Source organism: Antechinus flavipes, chromosome 2 (genome assembly GCF_016432865.1).
Source record: "Antechinus flavipes isolate AdamAnt ecotype Samford, QLD, Australia chromosome 2, AdamAnt_v2, whole genome shotgun sequence".
NCBI lineage: Eukaryota > Metazoa > Chordata > Mammalia > Dasyuromorphia > Dasyuridae > Antechinus > Antechinus flavipes.
The window spans coordinates 603241981-603261520 of NC_067399.1; the positions used below are offsets into that span (position 1 = coordinate 603241981).

The following is a 19540-nucleotide window of genomic DNA, read 5'->3' on the forward strand; positions in this document are numbered from 1 at the left end:
AATATGTATAAAGGGACACATATTTAATTTCTTTATGGAGAGTTAAATTGACTTCTTATTCATAAATATTAATATTTGGCATTGTTTTCTAGAATACATATGAACAATTCATAATTCACATTTACATAAAATGTTAGAATTATATGATAAAAGGAATACTGGCTCCAAAGCCAGAGAATGTGGATTAGACCTCTGACTGTATTGTTTGGGATCTTGAACAGACTGTTTTTCCATTCTGAGCCATTCATTCCCCTCCTATAAAATGAATGAACATATTATTGAAGGAGCTGAATAAAATTCATCTTGATGCTATTGTTATAAACGAAACCAGAGAACAAAAGGACAATGGGATTAAACAGAAAGATTGTTAAAGACCATGCCTAAGTGAAGGGACAGGTCAGTTCTTTGAGAGCCTTCACAGCTGTGAATCATAAACTTGAAGATGAGCAAAGCAGCCTTCACAGATGTTCCTTGTGGATTGGGAATGAAATAAATTGGAAGCAAGAGGGAGAAGGAGAGAGTCAGAGAATGTAATTATTTCTCATTATCCTTGCATCATCATCATCATCATCATCATCATCATCATCATCATCATCATCATCATCATCATCATCATCATCATCATCATCATCATCATTCATCTCACATGAAGAAATCCATTCTACAGGTCTTAGTTAGACCTCCAGCAGCCACTGGCAGGTGGCTCCTGTGTCTCACAACAAAGGATAACTCACTTGTATTCAAAAGAGTTGGAAGAGCTGATTGTCTTATACATCTAAAAGTAAGAGGATAATATATTAAAACTATGGTTCACCAAAAGGGTATTATAAAGATTGGTATATTAATATAATATAAAGGTGGTCAAAAATGTGCTGCACATATTAGCAATGAAGAATTATTCAGAAATTTAATAAAGGACATCATGAATGAGATGTATGATTGGGAAAAAGAAATGGCATGGTTGTATAACAAAAGCAAAGGAGATTTAACAGATAACGTATTCCACTGGTTTCTGTAACTTGCAAAGAGATGCTGGGGAAGGTCTCTAGTATATTGTGTGAATGGTCTGGGGAAAATTTATAAGCAGAAGCAGACAAGTCTGACAACATGAAAAGGCATGGTTGGGTTGTACACCATTGGGGGAAGATCTATATTGATGAAATCCCAGATTCTTCAGAGGATTAAAGAATGCTCTCTCTGTGAGATAGGTAGTGCAAGTATTATGAAATACATTTCATATAAAGAAACTGAAACTTAAGTGATTTGCTCTTGGTCACATCACTTATAAATCTTGCTTTTCTAATGATCTTATAAATCAGGTCTGGTAGTAAAAAAAAATCAATCTGACTCTAAGAAGATCTATGCTTTTTGCAGGACAGAGTATTTGTGACAGTTGCAAGACAAAGATGTACTGAACCACGGGGATTGTAGCAATCACAAAACTTAGCATTTCTTCAGCAAGTCATCCAAAGAACTCAGCATTTTCATGTTACCTTCCTTGGGTGAATTTTATCATACCATCCCTAGAGACAAAATCAAGAAAGAGAGATACATAAGGTTATTTGCTCAGGATGTCATGGTCATCCTCCTCCTGCTATTTTTTCTATTTTTTCAGACAAACTTCCAGTGAGAAATATATATTTATATAGTGCTTTAAGGTTTGCAAAGCACCTATATGTATGTTGTCTCATTTTATCATTACAACAATGCCGAGAGGTAGAGAAATTATTCTCATTTTATAGATGAGGAAACTGAGGCAGACAGAACTTAAGTGATTTGTCCAGAATCATATAGCTAATAAGTGTCTGAGGTCAGATTTGAACTTTGGCCTTCCTGTCTGCAGGTCCAACACTCTACCTTTCATATTGTCCAGAACCTGTCCAGAATATTAATTCCAATTTCCTCTACATATCTGCAATTCTTCTTCTTAGGAAGTTTTTAGTGACATTGAGGGCAGTCAGTATATTTCACAGGTAATATTTGAACATAGGTAATTATGACTCCAAGGCTGCCTCTTTATCCACCACACCATACTATATCACCTTAAAAAAATTTAAATCGTGACACTTGATGTCTTCCTGGACTCTTTTATAATAGAAATACTCTTGATTCTCTATTTCTAGGTGTGTATCCTTGATGAAGGATGGAATTTCTCCTTGTACCATTCAGCCTTATTACACAGCTGCCTGCAAGGTAACTCATGATGGGGACTTACCATATAAGGGGACTTAGCTTTTTTATATATTTCTAGCATTAGCTCTACTCAATACTCAACGTGTGTGTGTGTGTGTGTGTGTGTGTGTGTGTGTGTTTTATTTAGCATTTGGAGATAAATATATAAATAGAGGGCAGTTAGGTGGCATAGTGGATAGAATGTCAAGTCTAGAGTTAAAAAGATTCATCTTCTTGAGTTTAAATGTGGCCCCAGACACTTACCAGCTATGTGACCCTGGGCAAGTCACTTACCTCCATTTACCTCAGTTTCCTCAGCTGTAAAATAAGCTGGAAAAGGAAATAGCAAATCACTCCAATATTTTTGGCAAAAAACCCCCAAGTAAACAAATATGGTCAAGAAGAATCAAACATGACAAAAATTACTAAACAAAAACAATGTGGTTTGAAAAGTTGGAAATGATTTCATAAATTCTTTAGTTCAACCCATTCTTGAATCAGAATTTCCTCTACTACCCAAACAGGAGAAACCTCACAGATAAATCACTCCGGAGTCTGACTAAGACAAAGTACAACAGGATTCTTGTCTCCCCATTTTAGATATTATGTCACCTGGCTGATTAATACATATAAGGATTTTCCCCTCACCCTCATCAACTCATATAACTTCGCCTACTTTTGCAACTGATTTCTTGAACCAATAAGTAGAGCTTTACATTTATTCTTATATTAATTTTCATGTTGAATTTCATGTTGGATCATTCTAAATTGCCAAGATCTTACTGGATTATTTTGGAACTCAATGTTATAATTTACAGATATTAGCGAGATCATCTAATTCAATCTCTTATTTTTACATTTGAGAAAATTGAGACCCAAAAGAGGCAGCAATAATTTTCCATGGACACATAGTGGCAGCATTAGGGCTCAAAGTCAGAACTCCAGATTCCTAGAGTCTAAGATTATTTTCACATAGGAGAAGTTTGTCTACAGAACCTCCCTTTCTTATGGTATCACACCTTCCTTTTTAGAACTCTTCTGCCTTTTAGAATTTTCAAGTTGATTCAAGATAGACTCCCAAATCCTTTATTTTCTAAACATTTCCAACCCATTCTTTCTTTAAAAATTTATTTGTTCTCTGCCCCACACCTTTAGAGCTCTGCTTTAAAAAGGCTAATCTGATATATTCTGGAGTGTCCTGACCGGTTCATGACCAGCACATGAAAGCTGATTGTAAACTTTTCATTGTGTATAGATTGGTTTTTGGAGAACCAATTTTTAAACATTTACTAGAATACTACTAATGGAAATGGATGCTAATGGAAAGAACACTAAAGTTAGTCAGCAGACAGAACTGGTTTTGAATCTGAGCACTGCCATTTACTAGTTCATTAAGATATTTTACTTCCTTGTCCTTTGTTTTCCTCATTTATAAAACATATAAAACATTTATGAAACACTTACTTGCTATCTTGAGGTTCAAGTGAAATGATATTTGTAAAAGACTTGAAACAAAAGATGCAATGTAGCTGTCAGGTGTTATTCTATCCCTGCTGTAGGATACATGCTGTCTTAACCAATATGGAAGTGATTCTGATTGATGAGAATGTCAAATTAGCCAATGAGGCAAATAGGGGAAATGGTTTTGAAGGACCTTTCAAATCACATACATTTATAACTCTGAAATAAGTAAATACTACAGATCAGAACTTAATATATTGTTTTGCTGATTGTCTAGACTTTTAAAAAGTAAAGGATAAAATAAAAAAAAATTTTTTGGATTAGACTTAAAAGTGTGTCATATATACAGTTTTCAAAGAACGCATTATTAAACAATTACCAACACATTCCATCATGTAGCCTTTCTCAAAAGGATTGGCTTTTCTCCTAATTATGAAAATCCTCAACTAAATACCTATAATAATGCTTGTTACTTCAAATCTTGCATCTAGGACCTTGTGGATCCTCCACATCTAGTGTTATGAGAGAAATAGGTGTCAGGAAGTAGAGTTAATCCCAATTTGGAGATGAATACTGAAGCACAAAATGTTTAAATAACTTTACTGAATGAGAGAAAACAGAGGGTCTAATTTCCCCTGGGCGCGGTGAAAATATTGCTGGAATTAGGGATCAGAGAACATGAATTTGAATTAAGACTTTGCTGCCTGCTAGCTGTGTGATCTTCTGGATCTCAATTATAAAGCAAGGGATTTTGTCTAGATGATCTCTAAAGTTCCATTGAAACTTTATTGAAAGAATGACAGACTTTTCTATCTTTCTCCAGTGTTTCCTGTCATGTACAGAACTTATAAAAGAACCACTGCAAATATTTAATTTCCTTTGTCATTCTATTTTATCTTCTTTTGTAATGTCCATACTGCTTGACAATGAAGATTTGTTATAGGGACTTGGTTTTCTTGCCGTTTCTTGTGGGGGAAGTGAGAAGGAGAAAAAATAGAATGCTTATTAATTGAAATATATATAAAATCATCTGTGTTCTTGGTGAGCTCCATACCAGTTTCACAAAACACTTATTTTTTTAATGATTTAGTAAATGCTAGGTCTCACCACCAGGTGGTGCCCAGAGCTCATTAAGTGCCTTGGCAAATCCATTTTTTTCCATCTCAATCAGTACAATGAAGAATTACTGGTCACAGCCTGTGAGAAGTGGCTAGAAATGAACTTGGTTCCCCTGATCGGGAAGCAGATTTATCTCCGGACAATACCACAAGAGCTACTCCAGAAAGTGCTGAAGTCCCAAAGGTCAGTGGGTGGCTCCTTAGTGGGCATCTCCTTTGATTGAGGATTGAAGGCTTGGGACGGGGATAGAAATATATCAGAACTGGATATTGGATGGTGAAAGGAGGAGGGAGGGGGGATTTTGTTTGTTTTAAGAAGTTGCTAATATTTAGCATCCTCACTCTTATTCCCTAAAAATTTAGATTTTTCCAGGTTAGGGGATGATGTAGAATGGTATATGGAGACCTCTTACAATCTTGCTTTCATTTTCCTAAAAGAAAACAAATTCTTTTCTCCTATTTAGGCCCCAGACTTTATTTCTCCTCTTTATAGATAAGGGAAGAGGGAAGATGGAACAGACCATAGTCTCAGTTATGGTCATCGATCCAAAGTTGGAAGAGACTATAGATTATCTAGTAAAACACATTCATTTTACAGATGAAGGAACTGAGGAACAGGGAGAGATTAAATTACTAGCCCAGAGTTGTGCAGATAGTAAGATCTGGGAACCTTTGTGGAGTTCCTCTCAGGGATGGATGTGGGAGTCATCTTTTTATGATCTATCCCAGAGCATCCTCATTCTTTCCACTGTATCTTGCTAGAAATCTCTACCTCCTGATTCCACATTAGATTTTATAGAGATAATTGGGGATATGTGATCCTCCACTTCTTTCCCCTCCTCCTAGATCAAACATTCCAAATTCCCTAGAGTGCTATTTATTTAATGGGGAGGAGTGAATTTTGATTAGGGATCCTACTAGAATTCAGATGTGAAATTAGAAATAAGTGTTTTCCTCATATCCCCTCACTGAAGATAACTTTTTAAAATCACCAGCAAAACAGCTCTTAAGAGTCATATCATTAATCAGTTCCAATTCCAGGATGAAGTATTCTCAGGGATAGACAGTTGGCTGTCATTCCCATCTGTAATGGAGAATGAGCTTGGAAGAATATACTTCTTTTCCTCTCTGCTGGAGGATGCTTTGTTATCAAATAAGCCCTTACTAACTCAAAACCCAAGACCTGATGCCAGCTGAAGACTTTGCTCAATACATCATCCTCTCTGTGTCTGGGTAGAGAGAAGAAAATGTTTTGAAACGGTTGGATTAAAGATAAACATGTCTTCCCTTACACTTTCAAAACATTCCCACTCCCTTGGAAAGAGTGTGCTGTTGTACCCTGGTAGTATTTGATCAAGGGTGGGGTGGGGTGAGGTGGAGTGGAGTGGGGTGGGGTTGGGGAGAAGAGGGGAAGCATTTGACCATAACCCAGAAAACTGGAGGTAGGATGAGGAATTAATTTCAAAATTACAGCAGGGGTGGAAAAGAAGCCAAGAAACTGAAATGTCTAGCGTCTCGTCTCCAAAACTAGGGTAGATGTGACTGTCTTGTATAAACTGGCTCCTTTCTCCTTTTGTCCAGTCCAAAGCTCTGTCTGCACAGCAAGTACCAAAATTACTACAAACTAACTTTAGTGTTCACGTAAATAGCACCTATCCCTGCATGAGTTAGGGATGGAGTGGCCAAGGCCTATGGGAAGACAAAGTCAGATGACCAAAACGTATAACCAACCCAAATCCTCATGCTGTCATCCAAATGATCTCCAAAGTTGAAATGTGAAGAGTTATCAGAAAGGGTAGGGGACAAAGGTTCCTAAGCAGCTCTTAGCAGGATGTACGATTGATCAGCTCACTTTGTTAAAAATATTGATTTTCCAGCTTTTAGTTTTCCTGGCTTTCTTCAATTTCACTTTTTGCAGAAGACCTTTCCCCTTCAGTCGCTCAGCTAGAATTTTTCTTCCACTCTGAGGTTACTTTGCATCTCCTGTATCTGGATTTTGTGTGTACCTATTTGTTTAGAAATTACCTACCTCCATTAGAATGTAAACCCCTTGAGGGCTGGTTCTGTGTTTGCCTTTTCTTTGTATTCCAGTGTTTAGCACAGTGCCTGACAGAGTAAACTCTTTTTTTTTTTTTTTTAAATAGCCTTTTATTTACAAGTTATATGTATGGGTAATTTTACAGCACTGACAATTGCCAAACCTTTTGTTCCAATTTTTCCCCTTCTACTCCCTACTCCCTCCCTTAGATGGCAGGATGACCAGTAGATGTTAAATATATTAAAGTATAAATTAGATACACAATAAATATACATGATCAAACTGTTATTTTGCTGTACAAAAAGAATCGGACTCTGAAATATTATATAATTAGCCTGTGAAGGAAATCCAAAATGCTGGCAGGCGAAAATATAGGGATTGGGAATTCAGTGTAATGGTTCTTAGTCATCTCCCAGAGTTCTTTTGCTAGGTGTAGCTGGTTCAGTCCATTATTGTTCCATTGGAACTGGTTTGGTTCATCCCATTGCTGAGGATGGCCAGGTCCATCAGAATTGATCATCATATAGTATTGTTGTTGAAGTATGTAATGATCAGAGTAAACTCTTAATAAATGCTTTGACTTAACTTGGTGAATTAGTACAGGTGCAAAATGCATTAAAAAAATTCTAGAAAGATGGGCCTGTTCTATGAAGGAAAATCTTTGCGATAAAAGGAGTTTTGTGTGAAGATGCCAGGATGAATTTTTTCATTCATTCACCTAACCACAAATAATCAGAGGTACAGTAGATAAATGGCTATCCTTGATAACAATTAAAATCCTGCCTAAGACAATCACTAACTGGGTGAGTCACTTAACCTCTATCTACTTCCTTATCTATAAAGTGAAACTAATAATTGTACCTACCTCACAGGATCAAATGAGACAATAAATATAAAGCATTTTGCAAACCTTAAAGTACCATATGAATACTATCATCCATCCTCAAGGTTCATCATTCTTTCTTACCTTACTGGAAATCACCACCCCTGATTCTAAATTAGATCATGTTGAGACAGTTGGGCGTTTATGTGCTAGTACACTTGTTCCCCCCCACACCCCGCCTTCTGCTGGATCAAATATTCTGATTTTCTATACATAACATATCAATATTATTCCATCTGAGAGCCAGAGTGCCCTATTCAACAAAATGTCCTCAAGATACTTTGGGGACTACTTGAGCCTTTGATGACTAATATTTGGAATGAGGGCTATCTTGGGTAGCTGTCCCTCTATTTTTTCATTAGATGCTAGTCAACAAATACTCTGTTCAGCTGATGGAGGGGCCACTTGGCTTCCCTCTCCCTCCCCTAATCTCCCGCTCCACATTACATAGGTTTCTGTTCCTTTTGGGATTTATGTTCTCCTTTCTGTAAACAGCCTGAAACAAAATCTGCATGGTTTTTTGGAACTTCTTCTCCAGTATTTTTTCCCCATGTTTACTTGGGCATTCAGTTCAAAATTAATTTTCTTCTGAGAGGTCACCTCCAGGTTAGTCTGCTTTATAATCTCCCAGTTCCTTTTTAGATGTCTTTCATTGGAACACATAGTTGTTATGGAATGACAAGACCAGAGAAAACCTCTCCAAATGTCTCTAAACCCAATCCTCATTCTCCATGAAAGACTATGGACACCATCTCAGAATAATATCACTTTCTAAAAAAAAAAAAATCAGTGTTTCAATAAGTAGTGTCTATACTAAAAGTACTAATTATGGAAACAAATATCCTTCTTGATGGTGAAGACCTCCATGTATTCCATGACTTGAAGCTTAATTTACTAAGGTGAAGACCTCCATGTATTCCATGACTTGAAGCTTAATTTACTAAGCTCCTTTAAAGATATTATTATTATCATTGTTGTTATTATTGTTAAGATTGGAGTCTTCCTATTTTGTTTTGGCTGCCAGAGGTCCAGAGGTCACTTAGATACTACTGCTAGTTGTCCAACTTTGATTTGTTCCTTTTCCAAGTTGGGATAGGTCATTTCTGGTGAACTGATAGTCCCTCTCCTGGGAACTCACCAGAGTAGTGCTGTAGCTCAAAACCCTTAAATTTAAGAGATCTAACTTCGTCTGCCTCCCAGACTGTAAGACTCATAAGTAGGTGCCTTCAGATCCAGCCAAAATACCTAATCTTAAAAGGATCCTTTAAGAAGCTTAATGATTTCTGAACCCTTTTGTTATTTAGCAATTAGAAAGATACATTATTGTAGATTGGTATTAGACTATAGAGCTAAAAACCAAACACTGGCTAACTTCTGTAGCTGATCCTTAAACTGGGACCCTGTTTTCTCTTTTGTTAAACAGTCAACACTTATTTGGCTCTTTGAGATTGTGAAGCACTTTATAAGTGTTACCTCATTTTATCCTCCCAAAAACTCTACAGATATTATCTCCATTTTCCAGATGAATAAACTGAGCTGGAGAGAGGCTAAGTAATGACACAGCTAGTAAATGTTCAAGGTGGGATTCAAGCCCAAGTTTCTGTTGACTCCAATTAAGTGTAAAACCACATCTGCTTTATTATAAAAACACTCTCTTTTCTTCCTTCTTTTTAAGGGGGCAGATTTAAATAGATTCCATCAAAATTTAAATTCATTAAATTTAACTATTAGTGTCCTTGAGAGAATAAAACTACATTTAAATTCTTTCTTGGTATTATTTGAAATTCATATAAACCTAATTTTAAGCATTAGCAATAAAATATCATCTATCTATATTTGAAAACATGATTTTAATATTTTAAATGTCTATAGTAATTTATTGATTATTCTCTGTGCAGATCTTTTTATTCCATCTTCCTCCTACCCTGAAAAAAAGTTAGAATTTTATATATTTGATTTTACACTGTGTCAAATATTTTCTGTGTGACCCCAGGCAAGCCACTTATCTACTGCCTCAGTTTCCTCATCTATAAAATGGGAATAATAATTATACCTATATGATCAAATTTGTAAAATGCTATAATAGATACTTATGGGGAAGCTAAATGGTAAAATGAATGGACTCCTGGCTTTGCAATCAGGAAGACTCATCTTCCTGATTTCAAATCTGATCCTTGACACTTATTAGCAGTGTGACTCTGGACAAGTCACTTACCCCTGTTTGCTTCAGTTCTCATTTGTAAGAAGAACTAAAGAAGAAAATAACATACCAATCCAGTATCTTTGCCAAAAGGTCCAAATGGGGTCAGGAAAAGTCAGATGTGACTGAAAAATAACTCAACAACAACAATAACAACATAGTAGGCACTTACTAAACTCTTCTGGTATTGGAAATTTAATTCAGTTCAATAAATATTTATTAAGCATCTATTGTATGCAAAATTTATTGGATGCAGGAGATCCTGAGTCACAAGGAAAGTATTCCTTGTGTAGAAATATAGTACTAAGAAACTGAAGCAGGTAAAAGTACTAACAACTGAAGGAATCTAAAAGATACTAAAACATAGTATCTTTAGTTTGAGCTAAACATAAATGCACACTGAATAGAGTTGACTACAGCCACAAAGTTATCTCTTCCCTCATCTACCACCCCAGGTCTCTCAATAGAGCCTTACAATCATATATACTCTTCAGTTACCATCAACCCCTGTTGACTCATATTGACTTTGCAGAATATTGATACTTAATCCAGATAATTCTTTTTTCAAATGAACTCTTACTTACATTCCCATGTCATACTGGTGAGGTTGATTTTCAAATAAAATAGAAAATTGTATATTTATTCTGATAAATATTAACGTGAATTATATTTTAAAATAATTTAAAAATGAAATTAGTTTCATCTTTTAGCTTCTTTTTGTTCACTGCTTTCCTTTCTAGATATTCCCCAGCAATCCCTATAATAATACAGTTTAGAATTTTACCAGTATTCACTGTCTTATAATGTTCCTAAAACATGTTAACGTTATTTTTGTGACTCGCACCTGTAGTTATGCTACTTCAAAGACAATTGGACAAGCCAGGAAGTCATTCTATATATTTGTATTCCTAAAATATATTAACATTTGCTTTTATTATGAGCAGTACCCACGGTTAGACCATTCCAAAGCTGAAAGAACATGCATAATTAAGAAACATACATAGATCATTATTTTATATTTATGTGATTCACACACACATATAGAAACACACATATGTATATGTCTATTTGTAAATATAGGTATGTAGGTGTAAATGCACACATACTGTCTGGCATATTACCTGCAAATTATGTAAGCAGAGACCGTTTTTCCCAACTCGCAATCTTAAACTACCAATCTTGACCTAGAAGAGAGAGTCATTAAGACATATTAAAATATCCCATATTTGAGCTCCTATGATGCTTCATTGAAGCTCTTAGGCTTCTATTTCAGCATTGGATTGTATATAAAATGGGGATTGAGAAAGGATGGGGAGAGTTTTCTTTCAGCCCCTGGGCTGTGCTGTATGGGATAAATTAACTGTTAGAGATTTTTTTTCTTCAAGGATAAGGCACTGTGCCTCTGGTACCATAGAAAGAGTCAGAGGACCTCAGTTCAGATCTACTTTTGACAATTATTACTTGAGTAGTCTTGGGCAAGGCATTTAGCTTCCTCATCGATAAAAACAGGACCTGAGACTAGATGGTTTATGATGAAGTTCCTTCTGAACCTTGATGAGTGAGCCTGTCATTCGGTGATCTCAGTCAGATCTCTTCATCAATAAATCCTCTCTTAAATTTACAATAAAAGTATTGTCTTAACAGGCCATCATTTCTCTGTGGAAACACTGACACACCCAGATACGGGCATAAACCCACTGGCTCCCCTTAGAGCAGCCAAAATAGAAAGTCTTGTTTAATTAATTATTGTCCACAATACAAATTGAAACAACATCTTAATTTATGTGTTTGTTTAGTGAGAAACATGTCAAAACTTAACTTATAGACTTACATAACTCAAACTTGGGCAATTTAATTTAGACCACAAAAGGGAACAGATCATTTGACAGTTTCTTGGTGCTTTAAATCTTAAAAATTCCTTTGCCATGGGACAGCACAGCACTGAGCTCTGCAGGAATTTTCCCTTTCTGCCTTAAAATTATTACATGGCTTTTTTTCTTACCAAGGTCAAATCCAGATGTACAAGCAGATGACATAAAAACCAGATACCCAGCAAAAGTCACTTCTGCACTTGCCAAAAATAGCATAAGATGGTGGTGATATTTATTTCCACTGGTCTTTCTAAAAACGTTTATTTTTTTCCACAGGCTTTCCATCCACCATTGCCACCAAAAGTGGCAGATGAAAGAGGTATTAACAAAGCAGTGAATATATGGGCATGTATAGGACAAAATAGAAATGAAGGAGCTGACCATCAGCCAATAATACAGAATGTGAATCAGTCCAAGAACAATTAAGTTAAATTCATTGATTATAGTGTCACAGTAGATTAAGAAAGTTTGAATTTGGGGTAGGGGAAATCTGAAACATTCCTTGCCTTTTGAGCTTGTGGTCATGGAGAGCAACCACCTTCTCTCATATACCATTATCACATAAAACATACATGTTAGAGCAAATAATAGGCTAGATGGTCCATGGGTCTTACCAATGTGGCAATTCTTACATTTTTATTGAAACGCTGAAACAAATTCCATACTTCTTAAATAGTGCTAAAATTTAATCTTCTATTTCAGCATTATAATAGTAAAATAATATACATAATAATTATAGTTGTATAACATTATTATGTAAATATACATTACATATTAAATTATTCTATAATAATATATTACTCTAATATAGTAAAATAATACTATAATAATTTTAATTATGTTAGCCTTTCAAATGAGGATTTCTCTACCATCAAGTTTTCTTTCCAGATCTAGCCAACCTCCTTTGGTTTTACTCTATCTAGTCTGCATTTTCTGAAATGTGTGATAATAGATGTCTCTTAGTATTATCTGTATGATTTTGGACAAATCACTCAATTCAATTTAATTCAACAAGAATTTTATTAAGTTCCGGGTATTGAGTTAGGTACTATGATCCAAAGACAAAAAAAGAAAGAAAACAGACATTGTCTTCAAGGAATTTACATTCTATTGAATGTAGCCATCTGGACCTCTCTTTCCTTATCTATAAAATGGAAGGATATATCGGGTAGAGGGGTAATAGGAGATGATAATGAAGAAGTTGGAGATATACAATGATTTCTAAGGGCTTTTCTTGTTTGAAATCTTATGAGTAGGAAAAGTTGGAAGGTTTTGCAAGGGTCAATGCTGAAAAATTACCCATGCATTTATCTTGTAAATAAAAAGCTATAATTTTTTTAAAAAGAAATCCTATGAGTAAGTGATGCTCTCCTCTAGAATAGTTTTAACATTCAACATAGTTATAAGTATGGATGAGATTATTAAGTATCTATTTTTCTAAATAATTTCTCTCTTTCTCTCTCAGGCTGTTCACTTTCAATGAGTTTGATCTTCTAAAAACAGCACTATACTGGGTTTATCTCCAACTAAACCTCAAACTTCAGACAATTCCAATCTATGAGACTGTCCTGGCATTTTTTGGCAGGTAACAACATTCAAATGTTAATGTTATGATGGAAAACAACAACAATAAGTCCCTTCAATGAAATGATTTCCCAGATGAAGAAACTAAGACCTTCAGTAAAAAGAGAATGTAATTTCATTATGGAACACAATATTTGGGGTTATTACTTGGAAGTGTCAATATAGCTGTTATAAGAGGACCATATGACTCTATAAATTTATGTTCAGAAATAAGCACTAAAAGGTAGAGATATATCTGAAAAGAAATACTATATTAGTCTTTACCTTGTATTGAAAAATGTATTTTAATTAGACTATTATCGTTATTTAATCTATATTAGTAGAACAGAATAGGATATGGTGACCAAGCAACTAAATAAGGACAATGATTAGGAGATCAAAATATTGAAGTTGAGGCTATTGGGCTCCTAGCTGTGAGAGCCTGGGCAATTAACTTAACCCCACTCACCTTGGCAAAAAAAAAAAAAAATTGAGGATCCTAAGAACTTTGTTTATATGGGTTATAGTGTTGATATCTTAGAGGAGTGTTGTAGACTTTTAGACAAGACTATGGAAAAGATATCTTAGAATGGTTTCTTGGGGATATGTCAGTGTTTGACATGATCTTTTAAAAAGTCTCCTACCAGTGTTAATTGTAATCTATCATACCCAATATGATAGTGGCCTTTCTCTGTTTTTTAAAAAATGTTTTAAAAAATTTTTTAGTCTTTCATGGATACCAGGTAAGCACTTGGGTCATATCTTTGTTGTCCCTTGCTCTTGCCAAATGTCCCATCTCCTTTTTTATTTATTCCAGTGTTTATTAATGCCTGATTTTAATTTGTTCACGCAAATAATTTTAGATAACATTCTGCACTTATTAATAGCTATATCTAGGCTTTCTATTTCTCTTTGAGTTTGAATGAACAGTCATTCACTGTTGTGGCTCTGATGAGGTCATGATCTTCCATATATTCAGTTATTAATTGGCTTTGCAGAGGCTGTGGAAAAAAAAGAAGGAAATAAAATATCATTGTTGCTCTACATAGCAAGTCTGTAATCCACAGTTCTTTCAGCTTCATTTACTAAGTATTTTCTGAGTAACTACACTGTGATATGAAGACTAAAATAATATGTACATATTGCAGTACATAAAAAATTAGTTAAATTTAATTAAATTGGGGCAACAAGAAGGCACAGTGGATAGAGCCTTGATGTGGAAAGTAGTGTTGAAATTAAATCTTGAAGGAAACCAAATATTATGAAAGATAGCAGTAAGGAGGAAGTGCATTTCTGCCAGTACAAAAATACAGGAATGGGAGAATTAGGGCCATATATAAAGAATATCAAGGAGTCTGGTTTGTCTAGACTGAAGTGTGCATGAAAGGAACTAATATGTATAAAATAAGACTTAAAAAGTAGTTTGAGCCCAGGTTGTGAAGAACTTTAAATTCTAACTATATTTAATCATGGCAATGATAAGGAGATAACAGTATTTAATGAGTAGGGAAGATATATGATCAAATTTATACTTCAGAAAAATCAGTTTGGCAGGTATATGAAGAATTGATGGAAGAAAGAGAGAGATGATATAGGGAGATAAAATAGGATGCAATTGCAGTAATCTAGGCAAAAGACAGTGGTCATGGGACTGCCAAGAAGAAGAAGGATGTAAGGAGTGTTTTAAAGGAAGAAATGACAAAATTTAGCAATTGAATGCAAATGTGAGGAAAGTGACAGTAAGGAGTTCAGTATGGAGATTGGAAGAATAGTGAGATCCTTGATAGAAACAGGGAAGTTTAGAAAAGGAGAACATTTGGAGAGAAAGAAAATGAATTCTTTTTTTTGGGAAAAGTTTAGTTGAAGATACTTGTGTGAGGTCTAGTTTGAAATGCCCAGTGGCAATTGATTGTGTAGGTCTGGAGCCCAGGTAAAAAAGGCCAAAAATCCAGATCTGGTAGTCATCGGCAGAGGGATGATAATTAAACCCATGTGAACTCATGAGGTCACCAAGAAAATGTAGGGAGAGAAAAGATTCCAGGAGAGAGCCTTGGGGCATACTCACATGATGAACAATGACCCAAGAAAGAGACTTGAGAAGGAAAAGTCAAGTAAAAGGAAAACAGGGGAAGGAGAAGAGAAAAGAGAAAGAGAAGGAGGAAAAAGGAAAGGGAGAGGGGGGAAGGGAGAAGAAAAAGGGAAGAAAAGGGGAAGGCAGGGAGGGAAGAAGACAAAAGGAAGGAGAGAGGGAAAGAGAAAGAGAGAGAGAGGGAAGTGGGGAAAGAGCAGTGTCATCAGAACCTGTAAAAGAGAGTCTCCAGAAGGAGAAGGTAGTGAATGCTGTCCACTAGGTTAGTGGTGAGAAATTTTGTGCTTGATAGAAAAGGGCTCCAGATGTGTCTGACTTCTCAGGTTGTTCCAAGGTCATAAGTCATGGAATAAGAATCATTCCTTCCAAATACAAAAAAAGATAGGTTCTACAAATCAGTGATCTAATTGCAACCCTCATGATGTTATGATGTTACCTGGGGCTAGGCTAAATATCCCAATGCCTTCTGAGAGGCAAGGTCAATTCTAGGCTCCCCATAGGGTGCTAGTAGTCTAGGATTAGGAAAGTTTCTAGTTTGGAGTCCCCAGGATGAGTTGACCTTCTGCACACCAGAGTCACCAGATCTCTGCACTATCTCACTGAATAAAATTCACCATGCCTCGTGGGTAACAATTCTTCCCAGATTATCCATGAGCCCATTCTTTTTTTTTTTTTAATTTTATTTTATTTAATAATAACTTTATTTTGACAGAATCCGTGCCAGGGTAATTTTTTACAACATTATCCCTTGCACTCGCTTCTATTTCGATTTTTCCCCTTCTTCCCTTCACTCCCTCCCCTAGATGGCAAGCAGTCCTATATATGTTAGATATCTTGCAGTATATCCTAGATACAATATATGTTTGCAGAACCGAACAGTTCTCTTGTTGCACAGGGAGAATTGGATTCAGAAGGTAAATATAACTCGGGAAGAAAATCAAAAATGCAAATAGTTCACATTCGTTTCCCAGTGTTCTTTCTTTGGGTGTAGCTGCTTCTGTCCATCATTTATCAATTGAAACTGTTAGGTCTCTTTGTCAAAGAAATCCACTTCCATCAGAATACATCCTCATACAATATCATTGTCGAAGTGTATAATGATCTCCTGGTTCTGCTCATTTCACTCAGCATCAGTTCATGTAAGTTTCTCCAAGCCTCCCTGTATTCATCCTGCTGGTCATTCCTTACAGAACAATAATATTCCATAACATTCATATACCACAATTTACCCAGCCATTCTCCAATTGATGGGCATCCATTCATTTTCCAGTTTCTAGCCACTACAAACAGGGCTGCCACAAACATTTTGGCACATATAGGTCCCTTTCCCTTCTTTAGTATCTCTTTGGGGTATAAGCCCGTAGTAGCACTGCTGGATCAAAGGGTATGCACAGTTTGATAACTTTTTGGGCATAATTCCAGATTGCTCTCCAGAATGGTTGGATTTGTTCACAACTCCACCAACAATGCATCAGTGTCCCCGTTTTCCCGCATCCCCTCCAACATTCATTATTTTTTTCTGTCATCTTAGCCAATCTGACAGGTGTGTAGTGGTATCTCAGAGTTGAATGAGCCCATTCTTACACAGAATATATGCTGTTTGAGAGCTGAGACTTTTTTAATCTTCATATCTCTAACACTTAACACACTTTCTTGAATATAATAGGTATTTGTTAAATTCAAATAGTGTGGTGTAATAGCTAGAGGAAGAACTTGATTTAGGTGCCACTTTTGACAAATAGTGGCTATGTATTGTTGAGCAAGTTACAACTTCTGGGTATTCTACAAGACTTTAAGATCATATGTTGTAAACAAAGTGTAGATCTGCATTAGTAAAGGGAACTTCCCCAACTGGGTGTTCTCCATCCCAATGAAATCACAGTTCTAGTCCCTATTCCTATTTGTTGCTTTGTACATTTAATAAATGCCCAATATAGGCATCCATTTTTAATCAAAGTTCTTCTAGGTTGGTGTATCATTTAAAAGCAATGAGTCAGATTTCTGGAACAGCTGTGCACCATGTTAACCGAAGCATCCATCTTTATTGCCTTCTCTTTTTGGTCCAGCTGTCAGAATTACACATATTTTGCTCTATTTCTTTGTATGTTACTTTGAACCCAAGTGTTTACACTTTCTATTTTTTTTCTCTTCCTGATACCCCATGAGACATTCTTTCCTATGAGTCATATACACCATAAGAAATTTCTGTTTGGCTCGAAGTTAGACTGTCATTTTGGAAACAACATCTCCACACTAAGAGATAGGAAATGAGCTAAAATGTGAATGATTCATAGGAACTCTGGCTGTGTTTACTGTGGGAGAAACCAGTGGGAAATAAGAAAGTGATGGTGTGGATCTCCTTCCATTTATTATATGACAATGTGCTTCATTTGATGGCCTTAATATATGCTTCCTAAAACTCTCATTCAAAGGCTATTCCTGAAGTTTAGCACAGTGTGCACAAATTTTTTCCCCTCTCAAACATTTTTTATTCTTCATGAAGATATCTTGATAATTCTTAAAAACCACATTATAACTAGCATATTGTAGCATGCATTGATTTAAAAGCCTTTTGAGACATAGGTCCTTTAAATTATATAATCTTATTATGTTTTACCTTATTATACTGCATTTCATTTTCCCCAAAGATTTCTAGTGTCATAACTTGAAGCAAATGATGTCTCTTGGGGGGATGAAACTGTTTGTTCTTGTATATTTGGCTTAGAAATTTCTAATACCATTTTCTGATAATTTCCACCTCCATTAACCTTACTAGTCTTCTTATGATGTCCTCTTCTTTTCAGCATGCAGCACAGTGGGAAGAGGGAGGGTTTTATATATATATATATAAAATGAGAGAGTTATTAACCTTTTCGGTACTCTAATGAAGCCGATGGTTCCCTTTTTCTTGTAAAATGGGAATGATGACAGTACTGTACCTGCTTCACAAGGTGGTTGTGAGGATCTAATGAGATTACATATTGAAAGCACTTCACAAAAATTAAAGCAGTATTATTCTCAGAACACACAAAATACATAGGATCATAAAAGAAAACAATTATATTGAAATCTGGCTATAACAAAATCTCAACCAAGTTCACAGACCACAGGTTAAGAACCCTTTACTTAAACAGACAATTTATGTTCTTTAGAGGAGCTGACTTCAGCTAAACTGTAGTAGCTCTAGTTCATTTTCCCCACAATCTTACTAATTTTCAGTTAGGTATGTTCCTACATATAACATTGGCTCTTCTTCTATCTTTCCTTTCAACAATTTCTTTCCATTATTGTTGTTGAGTTGTTTCCCCATTTGTGTCCTGATTTGGGATTTTCTTGGCAAAAATGTATTGTTTTTATTTTTCCAGTAATTACTCCATTTGGTATTTTCTTGTCAAAGATACTGGGATGATTTGCCATTTCCTTCTCTAGTTCATTTTACAAGTAAGAAAATTGAGGCAAGAAATGTTAAATAAATTTGCTCAGGGTCACTCAGTTACTAAATGTCTAAGGCTAGATTTGAACTCCTGAAGATAAGTCTTTTTGATTTCCAGCCCAGTTCTTTATTCATTGCACATTAGTAGTCCATTACTGGAAGAAATACTGGGTAAAGGATCACAAAGCTAATAAATGTCTGAGATCAAATTTGAATTCAGTTCTTCCTGATACCAGGCCCAGCACTCTTTTCACTGGGTCACATCACTGCCCATCATACACCTATTGACATGAATAAAAACAATTTTTTAATACTTTCCTTCATGTATTCAAACTCATTTACTATTCTCATGTTTTTTTTTCTCCTTTAGGCGTGCTTTTCTAATAGCTGAACTGTAGTCACAACTTATTTTTTCTACTCTATAGTCTTCTTTGGTTCTCTTTTTTCTTATGAAATTCAATCCACATGTTTTAATCTTTCCCAAATCCAGGAGTTTTTATAAAAATTTGAGTTTTGCAAAACATTTTAAAAGTATTACCTAATTTTATCCATACAATAACCTTGGAAATATGTGCTGATATTATCCTAATTTTTCAAATGGTGAAATTGAGGCAGGTAGAGATTAAGCAACTTGCCCAAGAGTTACCTGGATGATAAGTGTATGAGAATGAGTTTGAATTCACTTCTTCCTGACTCCATGTCCTGTAATCTA

The 19540-nt window shown here is 35.4% G+C and overlaps 1 protein-coding gene across 2 annotated transcripts in view; it reads left to right on the plus strand.

Annotated features, from left to right (window-relative positions):
• Positions 1-19540, plus strand: part of BTBD16 (BTB domain containing 16) — a 105156-nt gene that overhangs the window by 31342 nt on the left and 54274 nt on the right. For both annotated transcript variants that reach the window (XM_051981588.1, XM_051981587.1), the window contains exons 8-10: positions 2124-2193; positions 4805-4935; positions 13209-13328. In XM_051981588.1, coding sequence (XP_051837548.1) covers positions 2124-2193; positions 4805-4935; positions 13209-13328 — 321 coding nt within the window. The remainder of the gene's footprint in view (positions 1-2123; positions 2194-4804; positions 4936-13208; positions 13329-19540) is intronic.